Below are 23,758 nucleotides of genomic sequence, written 5' to 3'. Positions count from 1 at the left end.
ATTGTGATGATTGTATACGAGGCAATGTGAAAGTAACAATAATTAGATCATTTGAACCACGTCGACTGTCCAGCACGAGCCAAATAAGCTCATCCGGGCACGTGAGCGGCTTCCATCCGGGCCGCCGTTCCTCGGGACAATCATGAACTGATCAAGACCCACGGGTGATGCACATTCAGCCCAATGACACTGGGGCTACGATACACATCGCATTGTGATGCTGGCTAGATCTGGACGTTGATCCAAGCTCGGGAACTATGGAAGTGTTCATCGAGGTCCGAGCTTCGTGTGGCCACCCGTCTAAGGGCACACGGTCGATGTACTAGTTGACTCTTCCAATGCCGAGGACTGAGGACGACATCCAGACGCTCTGAACATCGACCTCGTCGATTATTACGGACTGCAAAACAAATGCCACGTTCCACAGCGGCGGGCGAGTGCACAATGTACTCTCCTCCGGTTGAAATCCAGACACACAAACCGACTCTTGAACGCCCCGGTCAATGAGGTTCTGGATGCATTGCCGGTAGACTCTCTCCCGAGCACCGTCCGAGCCGATGCGGGGCATTGATAGGCTTCATGGGCACACCAGACGGGAGCAACGCTGAGCATGCTATAAAACGTGTAATCGATATGCAATCTGCGGGGGCGATATTTTCCCCTCTTGCGGCCTCTTGCGGGGAGATTGGTGTCATTCTCTTCGACGAGGACTACTGCGATTATAATTATAAAAGAAAGACGTCCGGATCTCAACATACAAGGTCGGAACGATCTGTACTCAGCTCTTCTCTCGCAATGTCAAACACACAACGCGTCGTCATCATCGGGGCCGGCATCGTGGGCACCAACCTCGCAGATGAGTTGGTCTCGCGAGGCTGGTCGGATATCACTGTTGTCGAACAAGGCCCACTATACATGCCCGGGGGGTCAACATCTCATGCCCCGGGTCTCGTGTTCCAGACCACCCCTTCCAAAACCATGACAAGTCTGGCCCGATACACAGTCGAAAAGCTCCAATCACTTGAGAAGGACGGGCAGAATTGCTTCAATCAAACAGGTGGACTCGAAGTTGCAACAACGCCGGAGCGACTACAGGATCTGAAGCGCAAACATGGCTATGCCTCCTCTTGGGGGATTGAGGCCTATCTCGTGAGTGCAGAGAGATGTCTCGAATTATACCCGCATCTCAACAGAGATGTCGTGCTGGGAGGTTTCCACATCCCCAGCGACGGCTTAGCACTTGCTGCCCGGGCGACACAGCTCCTCATCGAGCGAACGCGCGCGGCGGGAGTCAAATATCTTGAAATGACCCCAGTGACGGGAATCGAGAGAAGCAACGGGCGAGTGACCGGAGTGAATGTCCCAAACGGGGTTGTCGCTGCGGATATTGTTGTCTCCTGCGCGGGCTTCTGGGGCGTAGAACTCGGTGCTATGGTTGGCTTGTCGATTCCTCTCCTGCCGCTTGCCCATCAGTATGCAAAAACTACGGCGGTGCCGGGGCTGGTCGGCAGGGAGCTCAACAAGCAAATTAACGGAAAGAATGCCGAGCTGCCCATTCTACGACACCAAGACCAAGACTTGTATTACCGTGAGCATGGCGACCAGTATGGGATTGGATACTATGGCCATCGGCCCATGCCCGTGAAGGCGTCGTCTCTCGGTCTTACTTCAAAGGAAGTTGATGAGAAGAATATGCCATCTCGTCTCGAATTTACAGAGGAGGACTTCGCGCCTGCGTGGAAAGAAACACAGCGACTGTTGCCCATGCTACGAGAAACTCAGATTGCGGACGGGTTCAATGGCGTCTTCTCATTCACCCCGGATGGAGGACCCATCTTTGGGCAAGCTCCCAATTTGGACGGCTTCTGGGTCGCTGAGGCGGTTTGGGTGACACATTCTGCGGGTGTTGCTCGCGCTGTTGCCGAGACTCTTACGACGGGTCGCTCGCAGATCGACATGTCTGAATGTGAATTGTCCCGATTTGAAGAAGTGCAGTTGAGTCAAGAGTACATTGAGGAGACCTCCTCTCAAAATTTCGTCGAAATTTACGATATCCTGCATCCCTCTCAACCCAGACTTTCTCCACGCCAGCTGCGCACCAGCCCTTTCTATGCGCGGGAGGAAGAGCTAGGCGCCTACTTCCTCGAACTAGGAGGATGGGAGCGCCCATTCTGGTACGAATCGAACCGAGACCTGTTGAAATATCTTCCTCCCCAATGGAAACCAGTAGAGAGAGATCCCTGGTCAAACAAGTTCTACTCTCCGATCGCGGCGGTCGAGGCATGGAAAACGCGCAATGCCGTGGCCATGTTCGACATGACCTCCTTCCATCGATTCGAAATATCAGGACCGGGAGCCCTGGATCTTCTACAGCGCCTCAGCACGGCCGATATCAATACCAAACCGGGAACTATCACCTACGCTCTCTTTCTGAACGACCACGGCGGAGTCCGTGGCGACTTCTTTGTCTCCCGACTCGAAGACAGTCTCTTCCAGATTGGCGCCAATTCAGCCACAGACTTGGCCTACCTCTCTCGTGAGGCTCGCCACCAAAGTGCACGTTCACCGGGGAAGTATGTCCAAGTCCGAGAAATCACAGGAAGCACATGCTGCATTGGACTCTGGGGGCCTCGCGCACGGGACGTCATCTCCGAAACCACGACGGAGGACTTCTCCAACAAGGCCCTCCCATACTTTGGCGTGAAACGCTGCATCATCAGCGGCATCCCGGTCACCGCTTTCCGCAAATCCTACGTCGGTGAATTAGGCTGGGAACTTCAAACAAGCGCCGAGTACGGCCAACGACTATGGGACATCATCTTCCAAGCGGGCAAGATCCACGGCCTCGTCCCCGCCGGCCGAGCCGCATTCAACGCCCTCCGTCTGGAGAAAGGCTACCGCACCTACGGCACCGACATGACCACCGAACACACTCCCTTCGAAGCAGGTATTGCAGGCGCCATCCGCGCAAGCAAATGGGAAGACTACGTGGGCAAAGCATCACTCGACCGTCTCTCGCCCTCCTCCAAGCGAATGCCAACCCGACGTCTGCGCTGTCTGACCGTGGACGATGGCCGATCCATGATTCTCGGCAAAGAGCCCGTCTTCCACAAGAACAAGGCCGTCGGGTACGTGACAAGTGCGGCGTTTGGGTTCACTGTTGGTAAACCTGTGGCCTATGCTTGGCTCCCCGGTGCTTTGGGCGAAGGGACCAAGGTCGAGATCGAGTACTTCGGAAAACGCACCCGGGCAACCGTAGCCGCCGATCCGTTATATGATCCTGATAATGAGCGGATGATGGCCGATGGGTTGTCGAACGATTCGGATGTTGGCGCTTCTGTGAAGGCTCGTCTTTGACTTGCTTTCTCCGATAGATATATTAATCGGAGACTCATGCCGCATGGCCGCAGGCTTGCTTGTGTGGTCTTGACGAGTGACGAATTTTGCCTATGCAAGCACTTTCTTGATGTTTTGGCGTGTGATTTCTTGCCGTTCCTTGTGGCGATCAAGATGATGAATGACCTCTTTTTTCTCTTTTGAAATGATTTACATGGCTTCTTACATACTGGACAAGTTTACCAATTTCTGCAAATCCACAACAAGTGTAGAGAAAGAGAATACGTAAACTTTCGTATGGTAGGGGAGACAGATAATTGCTTGGTTGCAAATGCGACATGTTTCGAGTATACATATATACAAGTAGTCTAGCGTCGCGCTCCGCGCGACGGTGTACACTCCTTGCCAGTGCCAGATAACCTCACGGTTATCCTGAAGCTAATGTCAATGATAAGAAGAAAAAAGGACTGGGATTGTTTAATACACATTCTTTAGACCATAACAGAAAGCTAGATGATATTACTATCTAGTTATCAGAGGGGTATATTAAAAAAAAAAGGGAAATACACTCTACTAAGACCGAGCCGAGCGACTACGACGGAGCTAGATACTATCTGTACTCGGGCCTTAAAAAGGTAAGAATTAATAATTACTTATCTAAAGCGGTATCCGTATTAGCTAGATCCTAAGGCTAATCCGGCGAACTCTAGCGAATACTAGTAGTAGAAATATTCTTAGGCTTTCTTGCCTTCTTCCTCTTATTATAGGCGTTATATTTATTATAATTCTTATAACTTCGCGAAGACTTTAGTAAAGGAGATAGTATCTACTTACCGATATCTATATCTTCTATAGAGGGAACCGGATCAGACGCGATATTAGCTAGACTATATAAAATTAGTATATATAAAAAGTAAAAATCCCGAGTAGATAAACTATATATACTAATAATCTTAGTAGGAGTAGTCTTTAGAGTAATATTAGTACCCTTCGAGGGCGTATCCTTCGAGGGCGTATCCTTAGAGAGCTTTAGCGTAGAAGAGATAGTAGCGGTATCTATACGGATAATATAACTAATAGAGGGAGAAGACGGTAGAATAGTACCTAGTATATAAAGGCGCTTTCGGGGACAGATAGTCTTAGGAGTAGTAGTACTATCTTAGGTAGTAACCGCGGAGGGTTAATTAAGGAACTCGTTATCCTTAACCGATAGATAAACTCGAAGCTTACTATCGTAAAGGTAGAACCCCTATATCTAGCTAGTAACTATTATTAGACGTCCGACGATAGGGTCTAGAAAACGGTCCTACCGTAAGCCGAATAACTCGTATATATAGTAAATACTCGTATAGGTAGTCTTACCCTAATCACGGAGAGCGGTCTAATACGTAGAATAGCGGATAATATAAAGACGAACGCCCGAAAGATCTTTAAAATTAGATACTATAGTACCGATAATAGAGAGCTAGGGTACCTAGGTAATAGGAACGTTATCGAGGTAGGAATTAGTAGTAGGATCGCCTAGAATTAGGCTAATCTAGTAGGCCTTAATCTAAAGACGGGGGAGAACTTTATTAGAAATATTTATATTAAAGGGAACTAAATTACCTAGGATAATAATAGCCTAGCCGCTATTAAATATAATATTATAATAATTATAATAATTAATTATAATAATATTCTTATCCGGGATAGCTAAGCCCTAAAGATATTATTAGGTAATAGTTTTAGCGTCTATAAAGGTAGTAAAAGTAATATACTTCTTCGACTATATATTCTCTATCTAAGTTACTAGCTTAAGCTAGATAATAGTAGTAAAGTTATAGTATAAAGCGTTATCTAGAGTTAAAGATATATTAAGAGGAGATAAAAGTAGAGAAACAGAAAGTAGGAAGAGGTTCTGTAAAGTCCGAGTATAATATAAGATAGATAGTAAGTATTTAAGGAATTAGACAAAGTATAGAATAGTAAGATAGTTTAATATCCTTAGTATATAATATTTCCGAAGAAGTAGAAGAGATTTATAGTAAATATCGAATAGGGGCCGAACCTAGTAAGAATTAGGAAGTATTTTCGCTAGAATAGAGCTAGACTTAGGTACGAAGCTACTTATCCGGAGTAGATATAAATATATATATAGCAGACGGTATATAGGCTATAGCCGAGACCCCTAAGTTAGTAGTAATTCGCGTAGTAGACCGTAATTTAATAGGACTAGTAAGTAATTATTAGTATATAGGCCGCGGCTAAGACCCCTAAGTTAGTAGTAATTCGCGTAGTAGACCGTAATTTAATAGGACTAGTAAGTAATTATTAGTATATAGGCCGCGGCCGAGACCCCTAAGTTAGTAGTAATTCGCGTAGTAGGCCGTAATTTAATAGGACTAGTAAGTAATTATTAGTATATAGGCCGCGGCCGAGACTCCTAAGTTAGTAGTAATTTACGTAGTAGGCTATAATTTAATAGGACTAGTAAGTAATTATTAGTATATAGGCCGCGGCCGAGACTCCTAAGTTAGTAGTAATTTACGTAGTAGGCCGTAATTTAACGGGACTAGTAAGTAATTATTAGTATATAGGCTACGGCCGAAGGAGAGGAGTAAGTAATAACTATTATTAGCGGGTTATAGGCGGAATCTAGAACGACGTAGAGAAGGAGCGGAAAGTATAGGTAATCTTAGTAGTAGGATATAGCTAAGGTAGACTAAAATATAGATATACTAACTAGAGGAGTATCGGATATAGTAGGCTAAGTAAAGTAAATTTTATCCTCCGAATCGGAGCCAGAGTCTAATTCGGAGCTTTAGCTATCCGAGATTAGTAGGTATAGAGGAGTAACCGGTAAAGGAAAGGCTTATAGAACCTCTAGATAGATAATATTATTAACTTTAGAGTCGATATTATTATCGGATAGTAGGATATATATATTATTAGTATTTATCGTACGGGAAAAAGCTATATATAACTATCTATATAAGAAGACCTAGCCCTATAAATTAATACTAATATAATCCAGAGACTAACCCTAGGACTTATTAATAGTTATAGCGAAGATAAGGCGGATAGGAAACTAGTAGCGATATAACTCAAAGGATAAGTCTATCTTAGAGGTAAGCGAGTAGGAGAAAATAAGGCGAATAGGATTATTAGCCTATTTCTTATCCGTAAGACGAACCTTAATATAGCTCTTATTAAAAGCTATAATAGTACTATAAGTACCGTTATAGAGGTCTTCCGTAAGATAGATATTACGAAGAATTATTATTAGAGTACTAACCTTAATATATAGATATATAAGAGGTAGACTACTAGTATTAATCGAGTTAAGAAACTCGGGTGTAAGCTTAGTAGTTTAGGCGATAATATCGCTATCTATAGGTAATATAGTATTATATATAAAAAGAGTCGAGGCCTATCCCGGGAATTAATCGAGTAAGATATTATTTAATTTATAAACCTACTTATTTCGCGGAGAGAGGATTATACGGCTAGAGAAGAAGGTTAGATTAGAGATCGAGGCTAGAAGTCCCGATATTAGATAAATACGCTCGAGAAAGTAGGATAGACTAGAGGATCGCTATATATACCGTAGTAAGGGAATAGAACTAAAATACTCCTCGTAGTAAGATATAATATATAGCTAAGATATAAGCTCCTTCCCGGACCTAGTCGCTATATCTAGATATATATTCCGATATAGGATAAACGTCTCTAATATAGGCTATACCTCTGAATACTATAGACTCGTAGAGATAATATCCGCCCGACTACTATATAGTATAATAGGAAGATACTATTAAAAATCGCTACTAAGGATAGTAGGAATCCCCCTAAAGGACTAATTCCCGCTAGGCTTCCCTTCTCGTAGGAATTATAGGTTCCGATTAATAATATTAAATAGTATCCGATTCGTTATTATTATTTTATCCTAGATAATTAGCGCGGCCTAATTAAAAAGAGTAGTAGCTTATAAGTTTAGCTTTATAAAGCCCTAATTATCCTTAAGTAGGCTTAGAGGAAGATAGAAGCGCTTATAAGTAGTCCGGCTACCTAGAAGTAATAATATAGCGATCCTAGTTAAGGCTATATATATTATAATCTTATCCTAACTTCGAAGTCTTACTATAATAGTATAATATAGGAAGGTCTTACCTATACCGCTAGTACCGTTAAGGAAGAAGTAGTAATTATACGGATAGCTTTCGAGGCGAGTAAAGAAAAGATTATAGAAGGATCGCTAGTTATTATTTAGGAAGGCGCTAAGCCTATTAGTAAGAGTAAGCTAGGAGTCTTTATTATATCGCTTAGAAGTAAGCAGAGGATTATTTTTAGAAGACGCCTATTAATATTTAAATAGAGGAAGCTTATAATTAGTAAGAGACTTATCTAAAGTAACTAAGTCCTTATTAATTAACTATAGATTATAGTCGAGATATAGTACTTATAAATCGATAGGATATTTAAGCTAGAGAGAGCGAATATAGTTAGGGAGATTATTATAAATTTTATTACCGAACTTAGTCTATAGAGCTCTACCGTTACTAAGTTCTCCTATAAGTAATAGGGCCACGAATATCTTACGTAGATAATAGCCTACCTATAAGATAATAGTCTCCTAGAAACAGAGCTACTATTTACTCTTACGATTACGGAATAGATAACGCGCGTAATAGGCCTCTCGAAATATCTTATAGATAATATACCGGACTTCGAGAGGCCTATTAGGGGTATCTTCTAACCGGGTAATAAGATAGTCGTATTAAGACTCTAGCGGGAGGATATCGCCTTAAAGTAAAGGTATAGAGTAAATATTATTATATAAAGTTAGACCCTTTATGATTATAAGTAGGATATAAAGATAGAAGATCTCGCCCTATAAAGGACTAATTAAGTAAAGACGACTAATTCGGTCTATAGTAGTTTTTCGTTCTTACTACTTCCTATAGGCCTAAACTAACTTTCGTAGAGTATCTTAGTATATTAAATTAGGATATATATTATAGCTCTTATAGTAGATAAAGAACTAGGTAAGTATTAAAGAATAAGAAGTTCGCAGAGATTCCTCTAGTTAAGTAGTCATAAGGGAGAGATCGTAAAGGATATTTTACTATATATCGAGTATTAGTTAAGAGAAAAAAAAATCATAGAAACGATTAAATATACCTTATTTAGAAGATATATAACTAATATAGTAATATATAGAGCCTAATTACTAGTTAGAAATTCGAATAGTCGCTAATAGGCCTCCGCGGAACTAATATAGCGCCCGTTAAGATATTACTTAATCTTATCGGCCTTAAATTCGGTAGTTGTATAATCCGAATCCTTCTAGAGATACTTATAGAGGTACTTTATAGAGCCTAGGATTATAGTAATCTTAATATTAATATATACTTCGTACTTTAATATAAGGTATAGGTTATAAGGTATAATCTACTTATTCCCGATAGATAAAAGCTTACTCTTACGGGAAGGATAGGGGATATTAAAGCGAATAATATTACGATAGCGGTAAAGAGGATAACTATTAGTAATAATTATATCGTCAGAGAACTTCTTAGGGAAATCACGCGAGTAGACCTTTCGAAGATCCTTCTGTACTATATATAGAGTATTTAGATTAAACTCGCCGCACGGTTTATATATAAGGTTAGTCTTTATAATATCTAGTAGCTTACGGTTATCCTCTGTATTAGTACCTAGAAGTAATAGATTAGGTAATTCTATAGATATAAGATTATTAATACGACTAGGTATATCGAGCCTATACTCCTTCTTTAGCTAGATTAAGATATATATATATAGTATACTATACTTTTAGTACTCAATAATATATATAAATACGATAGTAGGGCCTAGTATACTATTAAGACCGGTAATTTTATCTATAAAAGCCTTAAGCTTTATACGGAAAATACGCGTAATAAGGTTAGGTCTATCCTTCTAGGACTAGATTAGTATACTATAGCAATCTCGTAGAAGTTTGTTAGTAATCTCTTTCTAGTAAGGATTATAGGTAAAAGTAGGAAAAAGGTCTAGATTACCTAGTACCCTTATAATCGCTATAGAGTTAAGGTAACGTTATTATATATACCGAGGGCTTCTCTTAATATTAGTAGGTAGGATAAATCTTCGGCCTATTTAATCCGGGCTTATACCTTTAGCTATAGTCTAAAGAAGGTTAGAGTAGAGATTAGTACAGATCTTCTTCTAGTTAAAGCGATAGTATTCTATTTTATAGGACTCGTTAGTTAGCTATATATCGATAACCTACTATTAGAATAGTAGGCCGCCTCGATAGAGGGTATTAAAGTCTATATCCGAAGGGCGAGTATAGAGTAGCTATCGATAGTATATTAAAGGCGTAATATTATCGCGCCGACGCAGAGTACCGCTAAGTATAGTACCTCTAAGCTTTATATTCCGATAATAACCCTCCCTACTAGTAGGATAGAATAGAGGGTAAGCTAGAGGAAGGTATAGGATATACTCTAGATAGATATATAATAGATAGCGAGGGTGGTTATCGCGAATAGTAGAATACTCTTTAGCGTAAGGATTAGATCTATTAGTATTATCCGGCGTATTAAGAAGAGAACGGTTATCTATAGATAGCCTATAATTAACCTTAGAAGGAAGGGAATTATCTATAGACGCTAAGTATAGGTTTAGCTTATTTAGTATCTAGGTATAAGCTAAGATATATATTAGTATATAGCGAAGATAGATCTAAATATCTCGATATCTAGTCTTCTTATACTTATATAGAATAAACGTAGTAACCTACTTATCCGGTATAGGTAAAGAGTAGATCTTCCTAGTAGGATAATTCTCTACTAAAGATAACTATAATATATTAATAAATATCTAATATAGTAGAGAAATTAACTTACCTAAGGGATTAGACGGAGTTTACTTAATAGCGTAGAGGCGTCCTAGGAGTTAAGAATCTCCTAGGTCTACACGAACTATATATAGTATAGATTAATATCGCGTAAAAGGGTATCTAGCCTTATAAGAATATTTAGATAGGCCTTTAGTAAAGGCTAGCTCTCTAATCGAAGGGCGTTTATAGTAATAGCGTTAAGGAAGTATAACTAGATATAGGAAGAAGCCGAGCTATCTATAGGACTAATTATATAGTAGATACTTCCGAGTAACTAGAAGATATAGAGATACTCGTAGGAGTATAAGCGCGGATCCGGCTAATCTCTAATAGAGGTATAGGCGAGAGTACTATTTAATATATAAATCTATTTACAGAAGAGCTTTACCTAGTCTATATTAGAGCTAAGCTAATAGGCTAGTAAGGTCGGAGGTTTATAAATCGGATAAGATAGAATATCGCCCTTCTTATAATATTTCTACTAGGTAGGTTAGCGATTACTTACCTATATTAACTTAGCCTCCTAGAATAGAGTACTATAGTAGGAACACGACTTATCTATATAGCTAAGATTAAGGGGTTTAAGACGTACGGTTAAAGATCTCGATACTAGCGGAACTAGTAGATAGGAAGGGCTAGTCTAGCGTTATACTTCGCGGTATAGACGATAAAAGTTACCTAACGCCGACGACCTCCTACGCTTACTATAGGCTAAGTATACCTTCGTCGCTAGCTAAGTAATAGTAGCTATAATAGGGGATTATAGAAGATTAAGTATAGGGGGAGGAGTTAGCGAGGGCTCTAGCGAAATAGTAGATATCTATATAAGTAAACTCGTAATAGGATAGGGATTAAGGGATAGAGAGGCTATATTAGATAATAGGATAGTATCTTTAATTAAAGGAATAGGTATAATATTAGTACGAGATATAGTAGGAGTAGTAGACTGAATATACGAAACGTAACGGATAATATAAGTAGATACCGTAAAGTAGTAATTATAGGACTAATAGAAGCGAAAGCTATCTAGAAGGAGAGGAATTAATTAATCTGATATTATTATAAAATAGTAGGGTACTTATACTAATAAATATTAAAGTACCAGAATTAACGGCTACTATATATAAAGTATAACGGATAGGTATAGAAGGGCGTAAGTATACTAATAGAATAGTACTATTATAACGATAGTAGAAAGAATAAGAAGGGGATCGGCCCTATAGAGGACTAATAGCGGCCTTAGAGACCTAAGTAGCCGGAGGAGTAGGTAAAAGTAAGGATATTTTATTAGGTATATAAATAGTACCTAGATACTTTACTACTCTCTTACTTACTAGTAAAGACTTTATATATTACTAGTAAAACCGGTATAAACCTAAAAACTTAGGCTTACCTCAAGAAATAGTAAGTCTATATAGAGGATACTTTAGTATAGTTTTCGATAGAGGAACTAAGGTCCTATAACGGATATAGTATAATAATTAAGGTATATTAGGTAGTAGAAGACTATATAATAAAAAATATAGATAATATAGAGAGATATAAAGAAGGTATTAATATATAATATAATAAAAGACTTATTAAGTATACTTATTAAAAAAGAATATATAATACCGTATTTTAATAATTATAATAACTAATAAAAAGTCGAGATATAGGCTACGGGTATAGAACTATAGCGGCCTATAGACTATAGTTATAGACGAATAGGCTAAGATAGAATAGGAAGAAGGACCGGTAGAAGAACCGATATAGCAGAAATCGGAGAAAAGGTTCTGCTAGACGGAAACGGAGAAATAAAGTAGAGTAATCTATAGGAATTAATATAGTCGGAACTTCTCTATAATATACTACTACCGAGTTACTAACGACGATAGATTATTAAGCTAAGACGTCCTACGAAAGAGTAGTCCGACTTATATAGAATTATATTAAGCTTACCCGAAATCAGATATTAATAACAGAGGAGCTTCTAAATATAATTATCTAAGGGGAGAATCTATCGCTTCCTTAAACGGAGAGCCTAATATTTAGCGTATACTCCTTACGGCTATTACTATCGCCTACGCTATTAGGCTAGTTATCGATATAAATATAGCGAACGCTATCTATAGAGGATACCGATATAACTATATAAATTTATATCTAATACTTTATACGATAGAAGAGCTATATCGAAATAGGTAATATAGAAATACCTCTATATACCTTTACGATAGGAGGGCGTCGGAAAAAATACGAGTACTACTCCTAAAGGCGTAGTATATATAAGACGGTAAGTATATAGTTAAGCTAGTATTCCTTATAGGAATAATAGTAATAGTAGGATAGATACTAAGTAATCTAACTACGATACTACTCTAGTAGTAGAAAGAACTACGGAGTAGAAAGGAAGGCGATAGCGACTATACTAGTATATAGTAAAGGTTCTAAGAGATATACTAGAAGATATCGATTTAAATTATATAATACCGAATCGAGCCTAATAATAAAAAGAAACTTACGTAAAGAAAGAGGCGCGCGAAAGAGAAAGGGAAAGATATAGAGAATACTATTAAGAAATATAGAGATAATAAATAGAGATTAATATATATAACTATATAATATTTATAAGAAAGAGCTATATAGTAAATATTATATACGTTAACTAAGAGTAGTTTAGTATTAGAGAGAGAAGATAGTATAAGAGGGAGTAATTCCCTATAGAAGGGACGGTTATAACCTACTTCTTTACTATCCCCTAGGATATCGTCTATTCTCTTTAAACTATATTCTATATATTCTAATCGTATATAGCTTAACTACTTTATATTCCGATCGTATATAGCTTAACTACTTTACTATAACTATAGACTACGACCCCGAGTAAGATTACGACTCCGAGTAAGTAAAGGTCGGCCTTAAAGATACCTTCGAGACGTTATAGTATATATCTTTACTACTCGAGAAGGTCAAAACGAAAACTATATATACTAGGATATATCTAAAGGGATATAGCGAACGAATATATATATCCCGCGATACCTACCGAGATATTAAGGATATTAAGGACTATATTTAGGAATTAGCAGAGGATCTCGGGAGACTCGAAGACGAAGTAATATCGCTTAGTTATAATCTAACGAAGAGGGATTTCGACGTCTAGCCTTAATTTACGGAAGTATATAGTAAGTATTAATAGACCTATTAATATATTAACGAAAGTTAATACTAATTATACTATAGAAGATAGTAGAAGTATAAAGATAAACGTAAACTATAATTAAAATATATCTAAAAACTCGAAGATATTATAATAAAAGCGCGGCCTATATAGAAGGCCTTAAGGTAGATAAATAACCGTAAGATCCCCGAGAGAAACCGTATTAGGCGATCGAGAACTATTACTTAGAAGAAGATTAGCGAAAGGTTAGTTACGAGGAAAAATAGAGGCTAGCCGTATATTAGAAATATATATTGAGGGAAGGATGAGAGGAAAGCGAATTGATAGGGTGAAATGGCAGAATAGCCGTAAGCGGTCAAGAAAGTTATGAGAGGAATTCCAAAATTGAGGTGGTAAAACGGGTGGGTCTACCCGTAGGTCCGGACTAATCAGCACCCGTTCAGAGCAAAAAGTAGACTTTTCAACGGCATTTTGTCAACTTTTCCTAGATACATGGTAGACTAGCCTGACTTTTTTTTCCCACTCCACTAGTTTTGAGGACGAATCAAGTGATGCACAAGAAGTACGGAAGTAAGAAACCAAAGATCATTCACTCAAACCATCGCTCTCCTCCACGGTAGGCAACAAAAATCCAAGACCACAATCAAGCCGCCATCGTCAATACATATCTGTGCGGGGAGCGTTAGCATGCATTCAGGTTTTGTGTTCGATTGGGAGCAGTGAATGGTGGACAATGGAGGAATACTCACGAAGTAATACTGTCCATCCTCTCCGTGGTCAATTTCAAGCTCACAGTGAGCAATTCTCTCGCGATCCGCGGCTCTTCGTCCTGCAGTGCCTTCCATCGCTCGTCACTCAGACACCATGCCACGCAATCGTGCTCAGCCTTGACAGTGGCGGTACGTCGCGTATTGCTGAAGAAAGGCAGTTCACCACATGGTCGACCAGCGACGATGAGCTCAAAGTACCGACCCTGCGGCAAATTATACTCGGCACGGAGCATGCCCGATTCAAGGAGATAGAAGGCGCGGGGGACGTCGCCTTCGTGGTACAAGACTGCTTCTGCGGGGTAGGACTGGCGAATAAAGTATGCGCAAGCAGGGAACCAGAAGTCTTCATTTTGAGTTGAGAGACCCTGGAAGGTTTGAAGGAGAAGTGGTAGGGGCTGGCGCATTGACGACCAGACAGGTGCAGCCATCAAGGCAGTTTGATGCTCGTGGTCACGGAGCGTGCTAGTCGCCACACGCTGAAGATATTGACCACGCGGCGAACTTACTACCCCGTCTGCGAGGCTTGCATTCGCAATCTGGGGCACAGGAAGTGGTGCTTGAGGTTCGTATTCGATGACAGTGTCTGGGGTCGCTGTGCCTAAGGGAGTGCGAGCAAACGCCTCTTGGTGATCGTAGAAGATCTTCAAATACTCATTCTCGCAGAACTCAAGAGCCGAGTTGAGGTCTTCAAAGATCGGTACGCCGCACCCAGGCTCAAAAAGACCGACATTCTGGAGAGACTTGCCGACCTCGCCTTCAACGTTCAGACCGGAGATGGTGGTTTGAACATTCCGTTTCAAAAGCACCCGATTTATTCGGGTAAACGCCTCGGCCGCCGAGAAATCGAGACCGTAGACACGTGAGAAATCCAGAATCACGAAGCGGATCGGCTGCTGCGAGAAGGCCTCTTCTTCAATCAGCCCGCGCATCGTGTTCTCAACGTTCACAATGGTGCCAAAGAAGAGGTAGCCTCCTAGCTTCAAGATCAAAGTTTGCCGCCCAGCTTCGCGAAGGAACTGCTGCTGAATGGGTGGGCGACGGACCGTAGATCCGGCAATCTCCCCAGAGAAGGTCGCGCGAATGGCTGACTTGCGAGATGTCTGTACAACAAAGTTCACGCAAGCCAGGATTATACCAACAAGGATACCCATCACAAAGTCCACTGCACCCATGGTGACGACGATGATTACAACCTTCTTATAGTCAGCCTCTCTGCACCACATATGCGAGAACTTCTCCAAAGCATTGATTAGTATGCACATACCGTCAGGTACTCCAATTTCGTGAGTTTGCCCCAAGTGTCAATAAGGGCTTCTTGCAAGAGTTCAATGCCGAGTAGGAAGATCAAAGCCCCAACAACCATCACTGGAATGTACCCAATGATGACCGGGCCAATAAACATGATTCCAGCAGTGGCAGCAGCCAACATCAGACCTGCCAGGCGCGAGTCCCCACCGCTGGCAATGAACAATAGGCTATTTGTGTACACCAGGTAGTTCTGTATGCTACCTGCGAAACCGGACAGAGCATTGGTGACACCGTGCGCCATCAGCTCTCGATTCACATTGAGATTATCCTCCCCGGTTGAGATTCCGAGTGCAGGGACATTGATGGGCACGTGTAGGACTCCGAAGAAGGTCAGTGCAAACATGGCCGGAATTGTGTCTGCGAGAGCCACCCAATCCACTGCAGAGAAGTCTGGACACCATCGTCAGCGTCTCGAGCCAAGAGAGTTGGTCTGATCTGGAGAAGAACTCACCATAAAGGGTATAAAAGTGATACCACGGGTGATTGGAGGAGGGCGCGTCAAACACCCATCCTTTGTGATGCAAAGTCGCCATGGAGATCCGCGCGCTGAGAATCACGATATAGAAAATTACGGCCACGCCAATAAAGTAGGCCCCGACAAGGAAATTAGATCGAACGAAACGCTTTAAAACAAGGAGTGCAATGGCAAGGACAAGGGGTATCATCCAAAGAGGGAAAGTGTCGAGCTGGAAGAGCTTCTGTAGCGTGCCGAAATTATATTCAAGAGAGCCCGGAAGCCGTGCAGAGACTTCCATGCCCGTCTGCAGGAGAAAGTAGCCAACTCCACCGATACAGCCGATCAAGATGTGTCGGGGGAAGAATCCGATGAGCGATCCGAGTCCGCAGGCACCCATCAGAAAGAAGACCAGACCCGTGAGCACGGAGCTGATTGAGAAGGCAAGGATAGTGGTCGCAATGACTGACTGCGGGTTGTCCTTACCGATCCGTTCCATGATAGTGAAGGCCATCTGGTGAAAGAACGGGACAACTTCAATCATTTCACTGCCGATCCCTCCCTTGAAAATCGAGCCTCCACTGGAGAAGACTACTTGGGAGATAATCGTGCTCACGTAGAACATTGAGATACCGTCTGCGCCTAGGTGTGCAAAAAGTGGTTCTCCGAGCGGAAACAGAATCATTCCGTAGGAGAGAGCATCGAGAATGTTGAGAAGAAGTCCGAGAACCACGGCGGGAAGCAGACTGGCAGGCTGAACGACCCCGTTCCTCCAGATCGCGTGGCGATCCCATGCTTTAGGGTTCGATATTGTGACTGACCATTCTTTGACGGATGTGATTCCCTTGCGTAGAGGGTTGGGTGTCTGTAGGACTGGTAGCTCTTGGCTCTCAACATCCTCCGTTGTACCATATTGATGCAGCGACTTGGATCGAACCTTTGACAGCAAGGAAGTTGTCTCTGTATCCCTGGTCTCGGACTCGTCATCAATGGTCGACAAGTGTGAGAAGGGAGCTTCTTCTGTCGGTTGTGCGGCGTGATCCATCATGCCGTTATCCGGCTGCTGAATCATTTGTGTCAAGGCGGATGATGCAGAGGCACTGGAGGGGTCCAGGAGCACAGCCTGTGAATCCAGATCTGCATCCTCCTCAGGCAAAAGAGAACTTCCTACACCATCACGGGACGCTGAGGGCGATTGCTGGAGTTGGCCGCGAAAGATATCCAAGCTGGGTGCTAAGCTAGCTCTCCCCCGAGATTGCCTCCGATTGAGAGACAAACCGTACGTCGCTAGTTCGGCTGTTTTTTCGCGCAGCCCGCTTGATGCATAGTGTGCTGTGTCTGTGAGGATAGAAAAATGGAATGGTCAGTCAGTTGATCCGAATCCTAAGCCGACGCAGCTGTCCGAGGTCTATCTTGCTCGTTGCTCATCCTCAGGACCGCTGACACGAATTTGTGCGACTCCGCTATCTCCTACACCCTGGACATGGCCGAGCTTTCTTGCGAGCATATACACTTACCGGTCGGGGTGTTGAACGAGCGGTGGTAGAATGAGCGACTGGGAGTCCGCATACTGGAGGCACCATAGCTGCCAGCCTCCGTGCCGGCTCCCGTGGAACTGCCCAAGTTGGCATGGGCACGTTCTACAAGAGTTTCTGGCGCGATCGACGACGCATCGGGATCGTGATCACGATCCCAGCCCAAGCTGCGCGAAAGGGCTGAGGCGCGCGAGTCGCGGCGTCCTCGCGGTTGTAGCACACCCATGAGGAAATTTGCGCGACCGATCGCGCAATGGACTCGAGAGGACGAGTGGACGAGCGGGCAGCAAAAGGTCGGAAAGGTTCCGGCCCACTAGCGCATGCAGCGACGTTGGACAAAACGGCGGATGACGCAAGGAGTCGATTGATGCATCGGGTGAGGGTGCGGAAGACGGGAAGGGCGGGAGCGACGACCGCAAGGAAGAGGACGAGGAATCGTGTGCCAGATGAATCGCGCGGATGAAGGCGGGGAGAGATGGTGCAGACAAGGCAGCAGGAAGAGGAAGAATAAGTATGATCCGGTTCAGAAACTCTACGGGGACCTGGTTTGCCTGGGGATCAGGGCCGGGAGAGGGGCTCTTATCGCCAAGTGGGCACCGAGTGGGTTCGGGTTCCAGCGACAATACCGGGACTTGTCGTGCAGTTGGCGCTGGTTTAGTCGACAGACAGACTCAGATCCATGCAGAGTGGGCGACCATGATATGATCAAGCTTTGAACGGGTCGAGAGAGCAGAAGTTCTGAATGAGAATCGGGTTGGTGACAACGGTCAAGATCAGCATCTGGTATCACTCTCCAAATGATGAGGATTCGAGAAGGAACCGATAGCCGGATATCGCCTCCACCGGGCTGGCCGGGTCCTGAACTTTAAGAACTCGGCGGTTCGTGCTGGTCTTCTGAGTGAGGGTTCAGTGAATGATCTATTCAGAAGCGAGAGTTGGCTAGTTTCCAAACGAGGAATATTTTAGGACAATGCAATTGTGGTCATTATGACACTACACCAGAAAGGATCTTTAACCACGGCTGACGAGATGTGCCCGATCCGCAATTTTCTTAATGGCGTGATTGATTCCATCCTACCACTAAGCTACTACTTTGACTTTCTGGTCCTCACACTGTATTTATTTACTGTGCATTGAGTCAATTCTGCTTGTTCCGCCCGGAACCTTATCTCCCGCAGTTAAAAGAGGAGACTCCAACTGCAAAAATAACCGAGCAGTCAGTGCGAAGGGCACTTTGCATTACCGATGAAGAGCAGACACTGACAGTAATTCTCTCATACGCAGAATGAGTGTGTCTGCTACCAAGGTGGCAAGAAAGATGGTGACATGATGACTAGCGTCACAGCCTCTCGGCTTCGCTTCGAGCGTGCCATCGTCTGGCCGAGCAGATGGACATACTGCTAGTCGGCTTTGGGTGAAGCGAAGGGCGTTAAAGAAGGGCCAACATCATGGTCTAGCCTGTAAGCAGCATGAATAATGCAGGTGGTTGCAAGCTCGCTGCTCCTTGTCAGCACCGGCGCTCTGGGCCCTGGACGAGCTGCATATCATCTCCACTTGGCCGATGCACGTCTTGCTCCGGTGCCACAGCTGGCCACGTCTCGGCTCTGGGCCGAGCTCTCGCCTGTCCATTGAGTGGCTAATTGGCCACAGATAGGGGCGCTGAGGGTTTTTCTTAGTTCTACGCGTTCTTGTTACACAACACTTTTGACAGAACACAAGCATGGTCAGGAATTTCCTCAACGAGAATCAGCGGTTCATGATCATGAACACTCTATGTGATACGAACCTGCAGTGCTGCAAACAAACCTGCAGTGCTGCAAACAATTATTGAGTCGAGTCCCACCGAGTGAACAAACAGTGCAACTGCCCGACTCTCGGCAAGTGGATCGCACCTGAGAGCAACTGGTTCGGTCCGAAATCCCCAGAGGTGATGGCCGATAGGATCATCGATACAGGCAAACGTTGATTTGATTGAATCACTCAAGCGAAGGCAAAGCAACGAAATTTTGGCTCGGCCGAGTCAGGTACCAAACCAAATCTTCATATAGCCATGAATCGCCAATTTCCTTGACATGTCAACTTGGCCGAGTTCGGGGACCCCAATGGTGAAAGATCGATCTACAATGGGAAGAAAAAAAAGAACCAAAAAAAACATCGCCCTTCATTTTGTGCCATCGGGTCCATGGCTGGGTATCAAAGAGTAAAACAGTAGTAGGCATGAAGAAAGGAAGAGAGTGAACATGAAGGCAGTGTCAACCATATCGACTTTCATAGCGGACATGGCGGGGGCTGAGATGGTAGGACCCCTCAAACAGAAGTGATCAACCGCGGATTCACTCCTGTTAACTGAGTCTCTCCAGGAAGCCCTGTGCGATCAGTCGCTCAACATCGCCTTGTCGGACATAGAGCTGGCTGTTTTTCGTCAAATTGATTACACTGTCCATCAACCGTACCGTTAGCAGCCACAAAGAGACACCCGAGATTGACAGTGATTTTTGAAAACAAGACAACAGGACATACCCATATTCCGTCTGAATCTCCCCAGCATCCTTCAAAACACGGACGTCAATAAACAGATCTTTTGGTGGCTCCAATGTCCCCGTCAAATCCACATCGGTCCATTGGCCCTTGTATGCAGCCAGCATATCACTGTATAGTCGAAAGTACTCCTCTTCTTCGGGACTAAGCGAGCTATGTCCGCCCGCGGACTGCGACACGCCCCGATCTTCGCTTCCATCGCTGGGTTGTTGCTGCTCCAACACATCCACCCCCGTCCAGCAAAGCTCTTCCAGCTTCTCTGTGCGTACACGGTGGTACGCCATCAGGCAGCGCTTGTTCCGTCGCATGCAGAGATGATCGACTAAGAGTGAACAGGCAGTGGCAGGGTCGGCCGAGGGATTGAAGGAGCCCTCAAAGGGGTCTAGAAGTCGAGCGACATCGCGGTCGAGATCTCGAACTTCTCGGGTCACAGCGCGGACAATCTCTGTCTGATATGGTGGTAACTGGGCGAGCGCTTGGGTGCGTTTCGCATGTTGAACCTTTTGCGAAAAAAATTAGCTTGATTGGTATCGATGTTTGAAGCTAATCACTTGGGAGAAAGACCATAGATATTTATCAAGGCCGCATATTTGTACCCCGCTGCAAACATACCAATTTATTGCCAAGCTCGCCGTACATAGTCACCACACGATCAGGGTCGTCGATGGTCCAGCGAGGGACGCGACTCCGCGGATAGTCCATCGCGTGCCAAGCAATTCGCCTTAGTCAGGTGGGTACGTCACGGGCTTCCAGTCGGCGGGATCGACGGGATAAGTCACTGATTGAGTTGGTCTGCGATAAAGCATCAAGTGCAAATATCAAGCTATGGGCGACTGGATAAAGTAGATGAACCTGGGGATGGTGGAAAAAAGTTGAAAATGGGAGTGTGCGAGATCATCCAGAATATTGGACGTTTGGGCAATATCTTAGCAATGGCAGTTCAATGCACGCAGTAAGAGCCACAATTAGAAAGGCTTGTATCTGTCTACCTCAAAGTGCGAGCTGGTCCATCCATGATGGCTCCATAGATGCTTCCTACAATAGTGCCTACTCTTTGGATGATCTAATGGGGCTGACCTGTTCTTCAACTAAACAGAACCCATCTGTGCTGTCTACCAAGAACAACCCATTAAAGGACGGTACGTCTTGTTCCTGCAGATCTTTTTCGGATGTTTACTCAGAGATGGATGGATGGGGGTTACTTACCATTTCATTGTACATTGTACACTGTACAGCCCGCGGCATCGATTGTCTTTGATGGCATCCCGGTGGCAGTGGGCATTAGGTGACGATCTCCGTGGAGGACTACCATGTAATCTGACACTTAGTGAGACTACACGAGGCACGTAGGTATTGATATATCCATGCAATCCACATGGAATGTCATACATATTATCGGTTTCCACCTGCAGTCAAGTATACGGTATAAGGTAACTTCGATCACACAAGAACTAGTGTCTGAAGATCTTTGCTACACTACGAGAGAATAGCAACTCCATACTCCCTAGGAATATATCGAAGTAGGTACGGTAGAAAATTCCATCCATGTCCATATGCACGATTAAGCACTCAGATTCGACACAGGCTGTACCAGATACCTAGTAGCGTGTATATAATTATAGAGTGTACAGTTGTACATTCAACATTCCAGTACAATGATGTCATGAAATAAAGCAAGGTTGTATATATTCTTCTCCAGACTGTTTAAATATGTGTATCACTCATCTGCTCGTATAAACTAGACAGTAGAGCCCTCGGGACGCTTCAACTCAGTACCCGACTACCCGCTGACTGGATTGGCGATCCCGCACGCCTTTATCGATTCTAATACATGGAGCCGGGCGTGATTCATTGGAGGCGTCGGCGGATACACCTCGTCAATATGCAAGTACTGGCAGTCTTGGTGAAAGTTGAAGGTATTGGTACCTCATCAAGTCCCAATAAGATATGATCCAGTTCCATCCACCTATCTTCATCACTTTGTGTCCTGCTCTGCCCGAATCTTTAGCGTGGCTGCTGAGGTGGCGGGGGATTAGCAGGTTGGGCATCGTGGAACCGGTTGCCGTGGCAGGGATTCCCGGTGGAGGTGGGCTCTAGCCCCCAAAGGAGGAGACATAGTGTGAGGACAGAGATACGCCTCTCGTCAAGCAACGCTACTTTGTCCAGCCTTTCTAGAAGATTTCGCTCCTTCCCACGAACGTCATTTTTTCAGAGTGACAAGCACTTCGTTTCTGTCTCCCCGCATCTTTCCCTCTCTGCTGAGTATGTTCTGCCTTTGCTCCTCTCCTACTCCTCTTTTCGTCCTCTCCTCAATGTCTGCCTTATTGCAACGCACCATCGCCGACGGCATTCTAACTGCTTTCAGTAGTCTGTTGACAACCGGTCCAGCTCTCGAATCGGACTTTCACAGTGCTCGGTCATGAAAAGTTGAAGACGAACCAACTTCGGATATTGCCTTGCATCCTCAAGTCACCGGCTTCCCACCTCCGACTTGTATACGTTCTCTCCCTCCCGCGTCGACAAGAATGCGGGCCTCGTGGTGGATTGGAATCTGCGCTCTGTTCGCCCCATCGGTCACCTCAACCGAGACAGCAGCATTCTCAGAACCATACACGGTCGAATCGAATCGGCGTGCCTTTGAAGTGCTTCAACTACTCAAGCGAGCAGGCAACAACTGTCCGTGGGGATATACGCCTTGCACTAGTGAGGGGAATTCCAATGCTTGTTGCAGACCAGACACCAACTGCTCGGTCGATGCCGCCAACAACATAGCCTGCTGCCCCACGGGCGCCGTTTGCACAGGAACCTTGACCGGCGCCTCGACTGCCACCCAGACTGGTAGCAGCTTCATGTTCCCACATGGCGCGACCGCGACGACGACATCCAGCACGACCGCCCCGCATGGCGCCGCCGTCACCGGATCTATTGTTGCTGGGGCATATCCCTTTGTCTACGTACCGACCACCTTCCCCAACTCCGCAGTCTGCTCTTCGTACTACTCGCTCTGTCAGTCCGAATATACCCAATGCACCGCGAACCTCATGGGCCGCTACGGAGTGACGGTCGGCGGAGTGGGCGGAGCTGGTGTGACGGTGGAGGCCGTGACTGCGACCTCCCAGGCGACTTCCATCTGCTCGAGTCTCAGCCAACAAGCCTGCCATGGCCTTCAATTAAACTACTGCGCCAGTGTGGCGACCGGTGCCACTTCGGAGCCCAATGGGAATGGTGCGCTATTGGCGCAATCTACGAGTTTGTACGACTTGATGGCGGGCGTGATGGTTGGCATCGCCGCTGTCTTTATCTGATTGATGTTGTTTATGACTTGATGTGGACGATCATTCTTGCTAAATCCTCTTTGCTTTTCCGTCGTTTTGTGGCCGCTGTATATTTGTCCACCCCTCTTGACCATCTTCATGTTTATGTTTCACGCCATTGTTGCCCTGCCTTCAAAGTGAATGAGAGTCTCGAGCACAGAATGACTCATTATATCACACCGTATTTTCGGAACCCTTAACCCTTGACCAAAGACCCGCACTCATGCAGCAAGCAGAAACTGAATGCAAAGTACACTGTTGGGGTCCACCCATTTCATCCACACGCTTGTATGTTTCTAGTTTTTAGACTTGCGAATCAGGTGTAATCTACCGTACCTACATCATCGGGCTGCAACAGCATGACCCGGATTCAGGACAGGAACCAGTTTGACATGGAACAGACATAGACACCAATTACGCTCAACGAGAGTAGCAGATTGCAGAACTGTCTCAC

The 23,758-nt window shown here is 44.2% G+C and overlaps 4 protein-coding genes across 4 annotated transcripts; 2 read left to right on the top strand and 2 right to left on the bottom strand.

Moving 5' to 3' along the window:
• Positions 1–795: 795 nt before the first annotated feature.
• Positions 796–3,357, top strand: N7539_006129 (GcvT family protein; the record flags this gene model as incomplete). Its single annotated transcript, XM_056935731.1, has 1 exon — positions 796–3,357. One exon carries the CDS (start codon positions 796–798, stop codon positions 3,355–3,357), a length of 2,562 nt encoding a protein of 853 aa, XP_056788655.1.
• Positions 3,358–14,028: 10,671 nt separating this feature from the next.
• N7539_006128 (sulfate transporter family protein) lies at positions 14,029–17,678 on the bottom strand (the record flags this gene model as incomplete). The annotated part of the gene is made up of 5 exons (XM_056935730.1): positions 14,029–14,053; positions 14,135–15,348; positions 15,420–15,853; positions 15,915–17,255; positions 17,435–17,678. 5 exons carry the CDS (start codon positions 17,676–17,678, stop codon positions 14,029–14,031), a joined length of 3,258 nt encoding a protein of 1,085 aa, XP_056788654.1.
• A 2,116-nt stretch (positions 17,679–19,794) lies between these two features.
• N7539_006127 (DNA replication protein PSF1) lies at positions 19,795–20,692 on the bottom strand (the record flags this gene model as incomplete). Its single annotated transcript, XM_056935729.1, has 3 exons — positions 19,795–19,888; positions 19,973–20,490; positions 20,603–20,692. 3 exons carry the CDS (start codon positions 20,690–20,692, stop codon positions 19,795–19,797), a joined length of 702 nt encoding a protein of 233 aa, XP_056788653.1.
• Positions 20,693–22,515: 1,823 nt separating this feature from the next.
• Positions 22,516–23,295, top strand: N7539_006126 (uncharacterized protein; the record flags this gene model as incomplete). The annotated part of the gene is made up of 1 exon (XM_056935728.1): positions 22,516–23,295. One exon carries the CDS (start codon positions 22,516–22,518, stop codon positions 23,293–23,295), a length of 780 nt encoding a protein of 259 aa, XP_056788652.1.
• Positions 23,296–23,758: the final 463 nt, after the last annotated feature.

Source organism: Penicillium diatomitis, assembly GCF_028827545.1.
Source record: "Penicillium diatomitis strain IBT 30728 chromosome Unknown utg000008l_segment0_segment0, whole genome shotgun sequence".
NCBI lineage: Eukaryota > Fungi > Ascomycota > Eurotiomycetes > Eurotiales > Aspergillaceae > Penicillium > Penicillium diatomitis.
This window is presented reverse-complemented; position numbering and strand designations above follow the sequence as displayed.